The sequence below is a fragment of the Podarcis bocagei genome (genome assembly GCF_964188305.1).
Source record: "Podarcis bocagei genome assembly, chromosome: 11".
Taxonomy (NCBI): domain Eukaryota; kingdom Metazoa; phylum Chordata; class Lepidosauria; order Squamata; family Lacertidae; genus Podarcis; species Podarcis bocagei.
Window position 1 is genome coordinate 36739974 of NC_138136.1, and position 14991 is coordinate 36754964.

Consider the following 14991-nt stretch of genomic DNA (forward strand, 5'->3'; position numbering starts at 1 on the left):
GCCCGTTAAGAAAACCCCTGCAACCAACTTTCATCTTTATTTGTACACGCACATGCACACATTGTATACTGTCTTTCTACATGAGGTGGGTTTTTGTTTTGGTGTTTTGTATAAAAAAATAAAAGCCCAACAGATGCCTGGATCTGAATTTGGCTGTGCGGGGCTTGGAACTCGGTGGGGGTAAATTAAAGGAGGAGAGCCAACGAGTCCTTTTGTCAGGTTGAGTATCTCTCAAATCCTTATTAAGACACACGTCGATTGTGTTTCCGCCCTTGGAGCACAGTAGGCGGCGGTTGGGGTGAGCGTGTTCCTTGTCTGTATGTTTTTATGTGTGCGTGCGCTTGCCTGGGTCGTGTTATTTGGACGACCACGTTTAAACTCTGCCCGCAAACCAGTCCACTCACTTCTGATCCTGAGTCGACTCCCTGGTAAGTGTTTTGTTGTGTTTCCCCCTCCCTCTTTTAAGTACAAAAAAATGGCGGGAGTGGGGAGTGAGGGCAGGGCTGAGGTGAAGAAGAAGAGGAGGAGGAATTAGAAGAAGCAAAAAGGGCGGGAAAGCGGGAGGCGCGGCTGGGGGCAGGCTGCTGGCTGGCTGGGAAGGCGGGAAGGAGACGCCATTAGGTGAAGCTCATGGAGACTGTGTGCTCTAGCGCCTTTCGGCGGAGGGAGGCGATGCTGGTTCCCCGCCACACGTCGCTGCTGTCCGGGGAGCTGCAGAGCTGCGGCGAGCCCGTCACGTTGCTGGGGCCGGGCAGGGAGGCGGGGACCATCCCGGGGAAGGCGGGCTGGTAGAGGTGCGACTGCAGGCCGGCGCCGTTGGAGCCCGCCAGGCTGTTGGACAAGCCCATGGAGTTGGGCGGGGGCCCCGCCGCCAGGCTGCACTGCGACAGCGACTGCGCCATGGCCTGCTGCCGGCCCAGCGCCGGCGGCAGGGGCAGCTGCGACACGCCCGGCATGCCTGCCGCGGCCCAGCGCGTGTCGTTGGCGTGGAAAGAGCAGAGGCTGTCGCCCATGGCGGCGGCGGCGGCAGCGGCGGCGGAGGGGAACTGGGGCAGGCCCGGCGTGGGAAGCAGCGTGCCGGGGGCGCGGAACACGTTGGTCGTCTTCTTGCGCTTCTTCCACTTGGCCCGCCGGTTCTGGAACCACACCTGGCCGCCCGTCGTCGCCGGCGGGGAAGGAAAGGACAAGTGGGGGGAAGGACAGAGAAAAGAGAGGCCGGTTAGAGTGGCTCTCCGGGCAAAGCGCTTGAACAGGCCCCGCGTCCCTCCGCCACCCGCCTCTCTGAGGGCCCACGCCTCTGGCTGGAGGCCCTAAAGGCGAAGATGGAGTTGTCAGGAGGGGGGAAGAAGGCGTCTGTGTGTGGATACAGATGTATCGTGCCTGTCCTGCTGTCCGGCTAAAATATGGGTTTTTACGCACTGGTATTTTATCATTGCTCCTAACGCAAAGGACTTTCGCTGCCCTGTTTCCTTCAGCCTCGCCACGGTTCCTCCGAAACCGACCCCTAATGTTCCATTGACAAATAAGGGAGCATAATAATGAAGGGAGAAAATAAGGGCAACTGTTCTATTTCCATTGGGGACAAAAGGGAGAATACTCTTTTAAAGGTGGTGGTGATGGAGGAGGAGGAGGCGGAACATTGCCCCACTCTGGACACAGATAGCTTGAGGGATAAAATAAAAGAGCTGGCATACTGTATTTACAATCCTTAGATTTTAGCCCTTTGAAATAGTATTATTATATATTTATTTATACCCTGCCGTTTTCCCTGATAGAACCCAGGAAAAACAGTAGAAAATAAAGTTGTTACTCTGGTACCAGTAATCTGTTATTTTACTATTGTGAGTTTGCTACTGCTGTTACTATTTTTGTAGTAATGTTTAGATTTTATAATAATTTTTCTTAAGCATCTAGACTCATATCTAGTTTGGGAGGCCTACTATGTGACCACAGGCACAAAAGAAAAAAATAAAGCTACAATCGTACCTCTTATTTCTGGAGCTAGCAATCTAATTAATACCCTGATGCATAAACAAGTTGTGCAAAACTTGTGTTTAAGACAATGTGAATGACATGACTTTCGTGGTTCTTCTAGTACCTCATCCTAAGCACTCTTGAGATTTGCACCAAAATCATTGGTGAAATATTTCAAAGAAAACATTTAGAGAACGGTGTCATTGTGTTTTTTCTCAAATATGCACATTTACCTTCAGACTTACACACAAGTTCCATTCCTCACATTTGAACTAGGTGTTCAGTAGTAGCTGAATTCACAAGCCATGTGGGCTCTTTAGTTTCAGTGATTTAACTTAAGTTTAGGTTAAATTGGTTTCTGACTGAGATTGTAGAAAAGTTCTTCTCTAACCACTTGAGTTCACTAAATCTACAACACTTTTAAATAATCTAATGGGATATCTTATGAAGGATACCCAAGAAATATAATCAAGATAAGTACGTTAATATAAGCTATAAAATATTTATGAGCAAGAGATGCATCTGTAGGCATGTTCATTTAATGCACCAGAAGATTGTGCTTCTTGTAATAGTTTTAAAAGTATCCACCCCTTATTTGCATTAGTTCCATATGCTTAGAACAAATATATAAATTGGAATACGGACTGCATTCTTTCCCCGTCTTTACAAGGACTTTTGCATATAGAAGTACATTTTTAGCTACCCATATGCATGTGTGTGTGTGTGTGTGTGGCTAGATATGTGTATATTTTGTATCCTGATTTGAATACATCAACAGACAATATGGAAGATGCATACTCATCTACAATTGGCATCCATATTTTATCTATGCTGGTTATTGAGAACCCTGCATTTGGTACCAATGGCTGGGAATCACACATGCAACCACTGTTGCTGCCCTAAAGCATCCAGCCAAAGGATCCATACACATAGCATCTGTTGCATATGTGAGCCTAGATCAGCAAGGGAATATGGATGAACAGGAGAAAGCTGTGTATTGATCTCTCTACTGGGATCAAACAAATAAGTGTGTTTTGTTACAGATATGTGGAACACTCTGAATATACATTGCAGATAGATGTGTAGGGGTCCCATACACATTTTTATTTTTATGTTAGTGCTTAGCAGTGGTTTCCAATAGGAGTTATTCCTACAACCTGAGTACCAGAAGTTGAAAGCACTGAATATGCCATACTTCCCAGTGAAATAATTGGTGTTTTCATATGTTTTTCTTCCTACTTCAAGGCATGAGGAATATTCATATTGTAAATGTAAATAAGACATAAGGGGGACTTTTCCCCAAAAGAAATAATTTATATAATGTAATTGGAAACAAAGCCAGATTAGTGACTACTTGGAAAAGATTGCTGCTTACTGAGAAGCTGAGCTTTAAATATATATTTTAAAGTTTTTGTTTTGCAGTTGACTTGTGGTGAAGCTCAAGTACCTCATTAAGGAGATGCAACAAAGATACATTAAATCATTACTTCAAGTGAGCTGCCATTGCAATAATTGTGGAGCATTTTGCTTTAGATATTCATTCTGATGCCTTAGTTAATCAACCGAGCTTCTGTCAGCTCCACCAAACGTTGAACTCGTCTGTGTCAGCAGCTTTTCATTTTCTACTGAGCCATTCAACTCGGCTTTTTAAAAAAATTAGGCCTTTCCCAAGTGTCTAAATACTAAGCATAAATAAACAAGACTCGAACGCTAAGCATACTTGACCTGGTATCAGACTTTCAGAAATTAGTGGGACTCAACTTCTGAAAAACATCCTTAGTATTGCACTATAAGTAGACTTTTGAATATGAGCAAGCGGGACTTGGCTGGATAGAAAAGCAAACTGAGGCGGGTACCGCGATCCTATGCAGGTTTCCTCTGATGTACCCCCCCCCCCCACTGAACTGAATGGCGCACATTCCCCTTCTAGCCTTAGAATACCTCCATTGAACTCAGCGAGGCTTACTTTCGAGTAAACATGTTTAGGATCGCGCGGCACAACTATCGTGAGACAATGTTGGTATTTTTGGTTTTACTGCAGTCGAGTTAATTACATGAACGTATATGTCACGCGAATATGCACAATTTTGCATGTACTGTATATTGTAAATATTACTGGTTCTTAATAAGTGACTTGGCCTGGTATTCATTTATTTCTCTGTGGGAATATTCTTTAGCTTGGTGGTTCTCTCCAGCTCTCTCCCCGCGTATATCTGACCTGTTCTTTATTGCCTTCTTCTGCCTCGACCCCTTTCTCTCTTTGCACTGTCTTACCCTGCTCTGTTTTACCCCGGCCACAGCGCTGCCGCCGCCACAAGTTGATGCGTAAAAAAGATTCGTGAAAGGGCAGGAACTTTTGCAGCGCAAAAGGGGGGCAGAATGGAGATGCGTATTTGGGCTGGGCCCTACCCAGAGTCAAATCTGGGTACATAGTGTACACCCCACTTGGTTGCTTTGCTTTTTTAATAAGGGACGCAAACTCCAGTCTTGGAACCAGGAATTTCCGTAACAATTTATTGTTACAAGTATTTATTGTCCCACTCCAACCTTTTGTTTTAAGAACCGTCCGTGTGCGCTTTAGTAACAAAGATCCTTGTCTTATTTGCGGGCGGTGGGCGTACTGGGTTGCCACGCCACTCTGGAATGGGGCCGCTCCGAGCTCTTGTGCCTACTCCGCTTTAGGGACAGTCTACAAGCCTTCTACGGATTTGAGAGGCTCCGGAGCACCGCCGCATTCTTTCAAACCCTTCAGTTTATACAGGGAAAGGCGATTGGCCATTAGCAAGAAGGAACAGCTGTTAAGGACTTAAATGTTATAGGAATAATAATAGGAAGGAAGGCAGGAAGAAAAAGATGAGAGGGAGAGAGACGAAGAAAAGTCGTGTTCAATTATGTTTTAGGGTTAATAGTTAAATGGTGGCCACAAAATCTTTTTATGTGTCATGGTTTACTGGGGTTGTAAAAGAATCTCCATCAGGTCGTCATCGCCTCACTTCAGAGCGACGGCGCATATGCTTTTGAAAATGTGAACGTATCCACTTGGAAACCGGTGCATGACAGATTAAAAGGGAGAGAGAACCGGAGGGAGGTTTTGAAAAGGCGCACATGACAACTCGGAGCTGGAAATATATTAGCCACAGGCATTTGGGCAACTTCGGCTGCGATCAGAAAACGCAGCGACTCCCCCTCTGCTTCCCCACCGCCCAACATTATTAATACAACACTGAGGGTCTAATGGAGTTTGCAATTTCAAACTCTACTTTCATGATACCTGCTGCTACAGTAATATAGACATACTGTAAATGTATTTGGAAATATATAGCCCGTTTAATTCCCCAGCTATAAATGGGGAAGAAAAAAGGGGAGAGGATATTACTTTCCTTTCTCTCCCCACCCCAACCCCCTCCTCTCACAAAGCTTTATGAAGATCTCATTGGAATCCAGCGGATGATTAATGCGAAGATTTGGTAGGAAATCTGGGGAGCTGCATTAAAGCTCAGATTTCAGGTTCATTTCGATCAGCCAGCCGTGAACTCTAGGCCGAATTCATTACGCTTTAATAGTTACTGGGAGAGGAAGAAAATGCAATTTCTCATTCCATTAGAAAACTAGAAAATACTCTCAGCTTGTCCCCTATTAAGATGTGGCAGGTGACACGGCCAGCGCGGGGGGACACGGTCAATGGAGTCTCAGCACATTATTTTTAGGTTGGTGTAAAATATTGAAAGGCAAGCCTGGCTGTGCAGAAGTTATTTCACTGATTTGCTTTTTATGTAAATAAAATATTGAAAGTTAATTAATCAGCGCGAGAGACTAATGATTATGCTTATTATATTGCATTGGATCGCTGTCATTTGCATGATTCTCGCATTGCTGCTTAATAAGCCATTCCAGGTTATAAATAATTCTGAAATTGGTTTCTAATAATGGCATGCTATAAAAAGAATGGTTTTATTACACCCGGTCTGGAAAGAGGCGGGGGGGGGGGAGAGAGAGAGAGAGAGAGCGCAAAGTGGTAGCTTAGGCGTGGGATAGGCCTTTTCGACAAAGCAGGGGTAGGTTTTTAAAATGTAGAAGACAGGAAAGTGAGAAAAAATATAATTTATTCTTGCATATAATGGTGCATAGAGAGCAGCTCGAAAGGCGGGCGTGTGGAGCATTCCCGGATCAATGTGGAGCCCCCTACGCGCCGCAAAGGCTGTGTAAACGAGATCATAAACCCATCCATTACTCTTTCATTTCCATTTGGTCAAGTAGCAAGAATACAATGAACTGGGAAGTAAATACATTTCCCATAATTTATTTTTGCACAAGCTTACACAATGTTAATCATTCTGAAGTGTTAATTAAGAAGGTTATGTTGATTTGATTACTTTTTAAACTGCAGAACATTATTGTAAAGAATATTTAAATTGCCACTCGATTAAATTGTTTCTATTCAGCCGCCCGTAGCTATTAGCAGCGTGTAGGATTATGCTGAGGTCATTAAAATGCTCCCCCCCCCCCATTTCACTTGGAGGTGAGTCCTACTGAGGTGAACGCGACTTACTTACAAGTAAGGCTGGAAAACCACGGGGGTAAAAATATGGATAGTTTCAGGCTGTAAGCGACCTCGGGTCGCCATCTGACGCACGCTTACCTTCGAAGGAAAGGCAAGAAACAATATGATTTAAAATGGAATAACAATCCTTATCACTGTTTTAATCGCGACTGGGGTCTTTGAAAAGCACTTGTTTATGTTGAAGTGGGGAGTTTTATTTTGCGTTAGCAATTGTAAATGAAGCGAGGTAATTATTCTGTATTAATTAATTAACCCAAAATAAGATCGTATGCATCTGTTCATTCTCCGTAATTTCGTTTACTATCTGTAAATCGTTGTAGGGCCAGGATCCCAATATCATTTAGTTCTACGGATTTCCACCACTGGGGAGAGGAAGCGGGTGAATAATCGCTATTTCCATTCTATATTATGCATTTTGTTTCGTTCATCACATTCCTGATAATGAAATTGCTTATTAACCTTTGGAGAAACCCAGTGGAGTTTAATAGGCTTCCTGCTCTTTTCCTTTATTCCTTCCAAGTTGTTCAATTATATTTTATTTGGAACCAGATTTCATTTTAAATTTAAACTAATTAACGTTCTACACGGGTTGAATAAATCTGTATAACTTATCTAATATATATAAATTCAGAGAAGAATTGCGGTAGCTTTCGGGTTTTAGCACTGGTTTGGTTTTTAAATTGGTTTGGTTTGGGCATGCGTAACAATTTTTCTGGAAGACTCCCCATTATAGTGTTTTCTAATCTAATAGATAATATTAATGCACTTTTTATAGGTAGGTATATGGTGACAGAAACTCTGTTGAACGCAAACACAGAAGTCCTCCTTGGGATTTAAAAGTGTTGTTTCTAGATTTCCTCTGCATTTATCTGCTTGGCGTTCTTTAGTTCTGGCTAAATTAATTAGAGAGGCTTTCAACTCACGAAGTACATACACATCTATTCTCTCTATACAGAGAGAAATCTCATTGATTTCCCTGTAATTAAGTTCCTCATAAACCTGTTAATGATATCAAACTAAAATGATGGTATTGGAGTCAGCAGCATTTAATTAGTGCCTTTTAAAAAATCTAAAATGCAAATGCCTCCAGATAAATTTGATTCCACTTTAAGATTTTTTTAAAGAATACATTTTTCCTTTTCGATATCAGCGATTTCAAACAGAATAATCAAAATAGAAAGAACCAAGGAAAGGGAAAGTTCAGGACTGAGGACAGCGCAGAGTCATTTTAACTAATCGGACTGAAATAAATTCAAACCTCCCAGTATGCGAAGCAGGAAGATAACACAAAAATGATTTGTTTTCTTAAAGAGTGGGACAAATGTGTGCTGAAATTGAATATTACCTCACCACAAAAAAAGAGATTTGTTATACTTCTCTTAAATTATTTCATCTTTTCTGTAATGCGTCCAATGCGTTTGTTTATAAACAGAGAGTTGTTTTTGCTAATACTCCCTAACATAAAACGCTAATAAAATTAAAATTAAAACTTCTAGCAAAGGCTTTCTCTGCCTTGGGTTTTTAAGGCTCTTTGAAAATATTTCTTACACTGCTGCCTCAAACGCCTTCCTTGGTAGTGAAATCGAGCAATGTGTTTGGGATCGGAGTGCCAGTCTGTTGCCTTAGAAATCGATCTCGAAGCGTTGTAGCGTTCACTGAATGTACAGCAGCGAAATTCCCAGGCCGCTTCAAATAAACTAAGTTTTGTAACGCAGCGTCTGTGCTGTTCAGTGCTGTGATGGAGCGGAGGGCAGGATATTTATTTTATTTTATTCTTTTAATGGGAAGGCTTCGCTTTGGGCCATCGAAAGCATTGCTTTTAGTTGGTGCCGTTTTATGAAATTGCTGCATTCGCGTCTCTAGACTGGAGAAACAACAGCAGCCCTTTCTCACTTTTGAGACAACTTTAAAAGAAAACGAAAACCACAAGTTCGAACTCCCGCCCCCCTTGCGTGATTGAAAATCCTTTCCGTGAGGAATTTGATTAGCTAGCCCTCGGTCCCTAATCAGGGGAGCTCAATGACCCTAATTAAGCAGCGCGGAGTAGTAACGTTTAAGTCCCGCCACCCTCCTTTGGGGTCTGGTGACGGGGGCGCCCCCTGGCCTGTCCCTGGACGGGGTGGGCGATGGAGGGTCGGAGAGTGGAGGAAGGTGTGTGGCTTGGCCGCTCGGTGGATGGACAGACGGCGAGCGCCTACCTGGACCCGGGACTCGGTGAGGCCGATGCGCAGGGCCAGCTCCTCGCGCATGAAGATGTCCGGGTAGTGCGTCTTGGCGAAGCTCCTCTCCAGCTCGTTGAGCTGCGCGGGCGTGAAGCGCGTCCGGTGCCGCTTCTGCTTCTGCTGGCCCTGCTGCTGGCCGGCCTGGCCGGGGTTCTGGCCGCCTCCGCCGCCGCCGCCTCCACCGGGCTGACCCTGCTGCTTGTCCGGGTCCTTGGCCCCGACCGAGAGCGCGCCGGGCGTGGAGCCCACGGCGGAGATGTCGTCGCCGGGCAGCAGCGTGGAGCCTTCCACCGAGTCCGCGCTGGCAGCCAGGTCGCCCGGGTGGCCTCCGGGTTCCGAGCCTCCGACGCCCAAGCGGCACTTCACCGCCTCCCGGTGGCCCAGCAGCTCGGCGGCGTCTTTCATCCCTGCGGAGGCAAAGCAGCGGCCCGCCGCGATTCAGCCAGGCGCACACCACGGTCCACCCCCGGCCGGCGGGCCCGGACGGTGTCCACCAGCGCCCTAGGCCAACCCGGCCCCCGACGGGGAGGAACCGGGCCGGCCCACCCAGCCTCCTTCCACCCCCCAAGAACTTGGGAGCCATCCCGCTTGGACAGTCGCCCCCGGACACCCTCTCCTCGCCCGAGGGGGCCGCCTTGCGCCTTCGCCGGGAGAGGCTCCCGAGCATCCACCTGTCCAAAGCCAAGGGCGCCTCAATTTATTTCTTAAGGGTAGGCACGCTAGATACACACATGCAGGATTATTTCAAAAGACCAAAAAAGAGAGACTTAAAGAAAATAAAAAACAAAACAGGAAGAAGACAAAGGAGAGGGAGAGGGGCCACAACCTAAAACGAAATGGCCCCCCAGTTCCGCTACTGCTGCTTTTGGATCTACATATTCCATAGGTGGTTTGTTGTTGTTTTTAAGATGGCGTTAAATCAAATCAAACTTTAATACAGTACAATTACTTTTAAAGAAATTAGTCGCATTAAGGTAAAATCAGGCACAAATTGTCCATTTCCTGCCCGGGGCTTCTTCCTTGGCTGCAGGTGCTGCTGGGGGCGAGGGAGAGGGAGGAAAGAGGGGGGGAAGAGAGGCTTTGGGGGGCAACTCACCGAGCCGGGCGTCCAGGAGGTCGGCGTGAGAGAGCATCGCGCACCGCTCCAGGGCGAAAGCTGTACCCCCCCAAATTTTAGCGGTTGGTGGTGGGTTTTTTTATGGGAAAAAAAAGTTGCACCGGATCTCTCTCTCTCTCTCAAGCTTATAGATATATATTTATATATAGATCGCCTAAATGAAAGAAAATTCGGTGTGTGGTTAAAAAGGGGGTCTCTTGCATTATAATGTCCTTTAGAGAGACGGGGAGGTGCTTAACACTTCAGTGAACCCGTGAGCAGCTCAGCGAAGGGACCAATCAGGAGGGCAGCCTGCAAATGTCAGCACCCAAAGAGTCCCCGCTCCACCCGCCCGCAGCCTCAGCACCACCAGCCGCAGCAGCAGCAGCAGCAGCGCCGCCGAGCCGCGCGGGCTGGGCTTTTAAAGCCCCCGTCGCCATTCGCCTTCTCTCCCGCCCCGCGCTGATGAATTGCCGGAGAGGCAGCCTCCTCCGCCCCCCTCTTATTTTTTCTTTCTTTCTTTTTTTAACAAAAGTGACCTCCTGATCAAATTAGTTGAAAATGACTGACAAAGCCAACCCAATAAAAAGAGGAATATAGGTTGCTGGGGGGGGGGGGGACAGAAGTGAAAGGCTGGTATGTTGTGCTGTTCCTTTCCCCCATCGCCACCACCGTCTTACACACACAGGCACTTTTTAATGTCTTCGTTGTGGTGTGTTGTTGCTGTTCTTTTTCCGTCGCTTTGGGGTTTGCGGGAGGGAAAGAGCGAGGAAAAAGGACACAGAGATACTGCACAGCTGTGGAGTGGCGGGGGTGCATCTGTTCTGGGGATAAATTGTGTTGGATGGCTTTATTTAAGAATTTCTAATGTGAGGTATAAACTTAAGTGCATCCACTAATGTGGGATGGTTGGAAAACGCAGCAGAGAGGAAAGCTGAGTGTGACCCTAATGAAACGTCTGTAGTAACCTGGATCTTTGCAGTAGTCTTTCCTCCTCATCCCTCCTCCTCCCCGCCCGCCCCCCAAATCCCCACAAGGATCTCAATCCGCTGAATTACATATTTGTATAAAACAGGAATAATTCCAGCAGTTGTCTTGGTTTAAGGAGAAGGCGACGCCTCCAGGCGCCTCCTTCATTCACCTGGGCGTGTGAGAAAGTTTCTAAGTTCAGCTTGTCTCCAAACTCAGTTTAAGACAGTAAATAAAGCTGAATGGTTTTTTTTTACAAAAAGAAACAAAACAAAACATTATTTTCCTCTTGAATATGTTAAACTATCCCAACAATTTCAAGTGCTTTGCACAAGGGAAGCGAACCATTTCTAATGTTCTGATTTTTCAAAGCCAGCCAACAACAAAGTTTAGATTAGTAATATATTTCTAACCAGAGTAATTTTCAAGATCATTAGGCATTTATGTAATTAGTGCCAAATCTATAAGCTTTTATTACGATTATTAGAGTAAAATCAGTATAAATTTGTACTAATTTACTACTGTTTAGACTTGGCTGTCAAGGCAAGAGGTTCTTATTGTAAATGATAACGGAGGAAATTAAGTGCAAAATTCTGTACCGTTTCTGATCCGCTCCTAAACAATCCGTTTCAATTGTATTTGTAGCAGAACAGAATGGCCTTTTAAAGTTATTTGATTCTTTTTTTTCTCTCTCTCTCTCCCCGCCCCATTCTCCAAAGGAGGGGGGGGGCTGGAATTGCCATCTAGGCCAGGCACAATGAAAACTGATATTTCCTTCTTCCAGCTTGATTAACATTGATTTTTAATTCGAGAGTGATGCAATTAAGATTATTCATGTAGTGCAAATAAAGCTCACACACACACACACACACACACACACACACACACAGACACACACGAGCAAGCGAAGATGGGTGGGGGTGGGGAATTCACCTGGGAGATTCTCTCTGCTCAGTAATAACCGGGCGAATGGCTTTTTTGATTATTGTTGGTGCTGCTGCTGCTGCTTCGCCGCCCGACGGACACCCACAAAACATTGCTCGGCCTTTGTGTTTGGGGTTCCTTAACCCCCTCCCCGCTTTTCCTTTCCTGCTGGCAATGCAGGGGTGGTGGGTTTCGGGCTGGCACTGAAAAGGGGAGACAAAGGAGGCGGCCGAGCGAGCTGTGGGGCAGTTGAGCGCCTGGCGAGCCCGTCGATGATCCCATTCAAGGGGTCGCTGTCAGGCTGGAGAGCGTGAAGGGCTGCCCGCCTCTCGGCCCTGTTTGGAAGACTTGGAAGCAGCAAGCCCAGCCCGAGAGCAAGGGGGTGGGCGCGCGGGGGGGGGGGAGAGAGAAGGCCCTGCTGCTCCAATCCCCCCAAAGTAGCTAACCATCACCAGCCGGAAAAGACAAAAGAAGCAGACCAAGCTCCCCGCGATGCCCACTTTACAAGGGGAGCGGGAGTAAGCCTGCAGGAGGGTTGTGGAAGGGGCAGCCGATGGTCTTGGCTCGCTCCCCCTTACCCCCTGCCTGCCTGCCTGCCTAGTGGAAAGGGCAGGTGGCCACTTTGGGCAGCTAATCCCCGGGAGTCTCAGTCTTGCTGGGCGGCACACACTCCACCTTTTGGACAGCGCATCTCACGAGCCGGAATAGTTTTGCCCAATTCTCTCCCTCTCTTTCTCGCTCTCTCTCTCCCCAAGACTATTCCCAGCTGATCCCAGACACACCCACACACCCCGCAGTGCCCTCCTGCCTCGCCTCGTCCTGTTTCTAGTGGCCTAGCACATTTCCAAGGGTGGCTTCCCTTCCTTGCCTTTTTGGGAAGTGGGGGTGCTCCATATCTCTCTGCCCCTCAGTTCCCCCCCCCCAAAAAAATCTGCCAACTTCCACCAAATCCTGAGCTCGGCTGGCTCGGCGTGCGCCTTTCAAGTCGATAAATAAAGGGCGTAATAGTTAATGGGCAGCCCCATCATCGCTCTTAACAAGGGGCTGGGACCCGCGGCTTATCCATCTCGCTTAGGAGCCGCGGGAAAACAAGGCTGCGGCGTGATGGATGGCGCGCTCCCTTTTATGACTTTTCTATTGCTCTTGATTTTTATAGCAGGATAAACAAACTAAATCATTCCTTCCGAGGCTTCAAAGCGCGATGGGCTTGCGGGGGGCTTCATGGGAGGGGAGGAGGGGAGAGAGAAGGAGGCTGTGAGAGGGAGAAAAGGGAAGAAAAGAATGGAAATCGGGAGGGAGGAGGAGGAGGGGAGGGGGAAACCGGGACTAGACGCTTGTCAGAGTGAAAATATTCTTGATTTTTCTCTATGTAAAACACGCGCGCCCACACACACACGTTTCATCTTCTCCGCCTCTTGGATCCAAGAGTATTGGAGGAGAATTGGATTCCACCTGGGCTGAGCCGGAGATGTATTTACAAAGATCTCCCAGCCCCTCGTCATCTTTCCCCCCCTCCCCCACCGCCCACCTCCCTCCCTCTTCTCTACTTCCTCACCCCCCCCCCCCAGCAAGCCAGAAAAGTGCCAGTCAGGCCCATTCCTTGGATAATGGAAGGTATTTCCCACCTGATCAGGCAAAGTGAAGTCCCTAACAAGGCACGGCTTAGCACAATGGCCCCCAAAATCTCCACCATGACAAGAGTGTTCTTCAGAAAATCACTTCAGAGCCAAGTAAAAGGATTTTCTATGACGGATCCGGCGATTTTCCCTCCATAAATAGGTTTTAGATTGTTACACACACGTAGGACTGGAACAAAGGGAACGACCAGGGAACATATTGCTTGCCCCTAATAAAATTTATTTAGGCGGTTTACTCCTCATAAAAAAGAGAGATTGAATTTTGTACAAGAGTGCCCCTGCCAAAGGGCTGGGCGCCGGGAAATCATCCCCGCTTTGGGGTGTCCTCCTCCTCCTCCTCCTCCTCCTCCTCTCCCCCTGCGCGCCGCCTGCTGCCGCCGCTGCTTCCAGTCGGCCAAGCCGTGGAGAGGGAGGGGGCATGTCCAGACACAGCTGGAGGCGGAGAGGGGAGGCCGAGGGCCGCTTTGGGGGTCGGCAGGGGTGGGGAAACAGAAATAGACATCGCAGATAGAGAGGCGCCGCCGTCAACTGCGGCCTGGAGGAAGAGGAGGGTTGGGGAGGGGACTCTGGAAGTGCCACCTTCAGGGGCTCCTCAGACGCGGCCGCAACAGAAAGAGGATGGGTTTCACACACACGCACCATTTTGACCCAGATCTGGGGTTATTGTCTTTGCCCCCTTAAGGCCTCGATCCCACCACTGATTTCCAAAGGACTCAAATAAGGGGGGCACGGGCTGGGGGGGGTTCCACTTGTTTATTTGCATCTTCGAGGCGCCGTTGGCACAGCGGCAGACACCCAGGAAGCGACTCTGCCTGGCTTCCTAATTGCTTTGCGCACTTAACAGAAGCTGCCCCCCTCCTTTGCCTTTCTTGTCGTCCCCCCCCCCCCTTTATAGCTGGTTATCACTTCTGTTCAAAAACAGGCTGGTCAGCGGAAGTTCTTTCCCACACAGGAGTTCCTTGCCTTGCTCTGCATCCTTAGGGTGGAAAGAAGTTCCCCTTCAAAATAAATTCGTTTAGAATTTAGGGGGCGTATTTCCCTCCTTTTAGCCGACGGTTTTGTTTTCTTTAATTTTGGAGGATGCAATTTGGTGCGCGCGCGTGTTTTCGGGGGTTGGGGGAGCAAGTGTGTCTTTTCAGGGCTGAAATATGACACGTTATGATAATTATTATTCACACTGCCGCTATTTAAATGCTGAATGGTAACATCGCTGCCTCTAATGAGAAAGCGTCTCCCTCCATAATTAACGATCTCACATTTTCCTATTTTCTTTGCCTGATGAAAAGAATCAATTTTAATTCCTTGCAAATTACAAGCCCACTTTTGGGAAGGGGGGTGCGCGCGCCTCGGCTCCATTTGCTTGCAGAAAACAAATCAAGTGACTTCTTAGGATCTCGCGGACTACCTCTCTCGCCTGGCCTGGGTCAGCCGCCGGCAAATCAAACCCGGGGCTTGATTAAGAAACGGAGGGAAATGGAGGAGAGCAGGCGGGGGCGGGGGCCGAGCGGGAGAAGCGTCTCCAAGCCGAAGCCACGTCTGGGTTAGAGTTGCGCCAAGCAAGCCCCTTCCTGAAAACGCGGCTGGTGGGAGAACGAGATGTAGCTCCCA

General features: G+C 47.6%; 1 protein-coding gene and 1 long non-coding RNA gene across 4 annotated transcripts in view; one reads left to right on the forward strand and one right to left on the reverse strand.

Moving 5' to 3' along the window:
* The first annotated feature begins 321 nt into the window (after positions 1–321).
* The window catches only part of LOC308597386, a 33476-nt gene continuing 18806 nt past the window's right edge, over positions 322–14991 (forward strand). For both annotated transcript variants that reach the window (XR_014012913.1, XR_014012914.1), the window contains exon 1: positions 322–428. This is a non-coding gene — a long non-coding RNA (uncharacterized lncRNA). The remainder of the gene's footprint in view (positions 429–14991) is intronic.
* Positions 424–14991, reverse strand: part of OTP (orthopedia homeobox) — a 20973-nt gene continuing 6405 nt past the window's right edge. Inside the window, exons 1-3 of one of the 2 annotated variants that reach the window (XM_081213117.1) lie at positions 9854–10060; positions 8734–9164; positions 424–1148 (exon numbers count right to left, since the gene is read on the reverse strand). In XM_081213117.1, the coding sequence (XP_081069243.1) occupies positions 618–1148; positions 8734–9164; positions 9854–9890 (999 nt within the window). In that variant the 5' untranslated portion in view covers positions 9891–10060 and the 3' untranslated portion in view covers positions 424–617. Of the gene's footprint in view, positions 1149–8733; positions 9165–9853; positions 10061–14991 lie in introns of those variants that run through there. The other variant, XM_081213116.1, reaches the window with a different exon arrangement.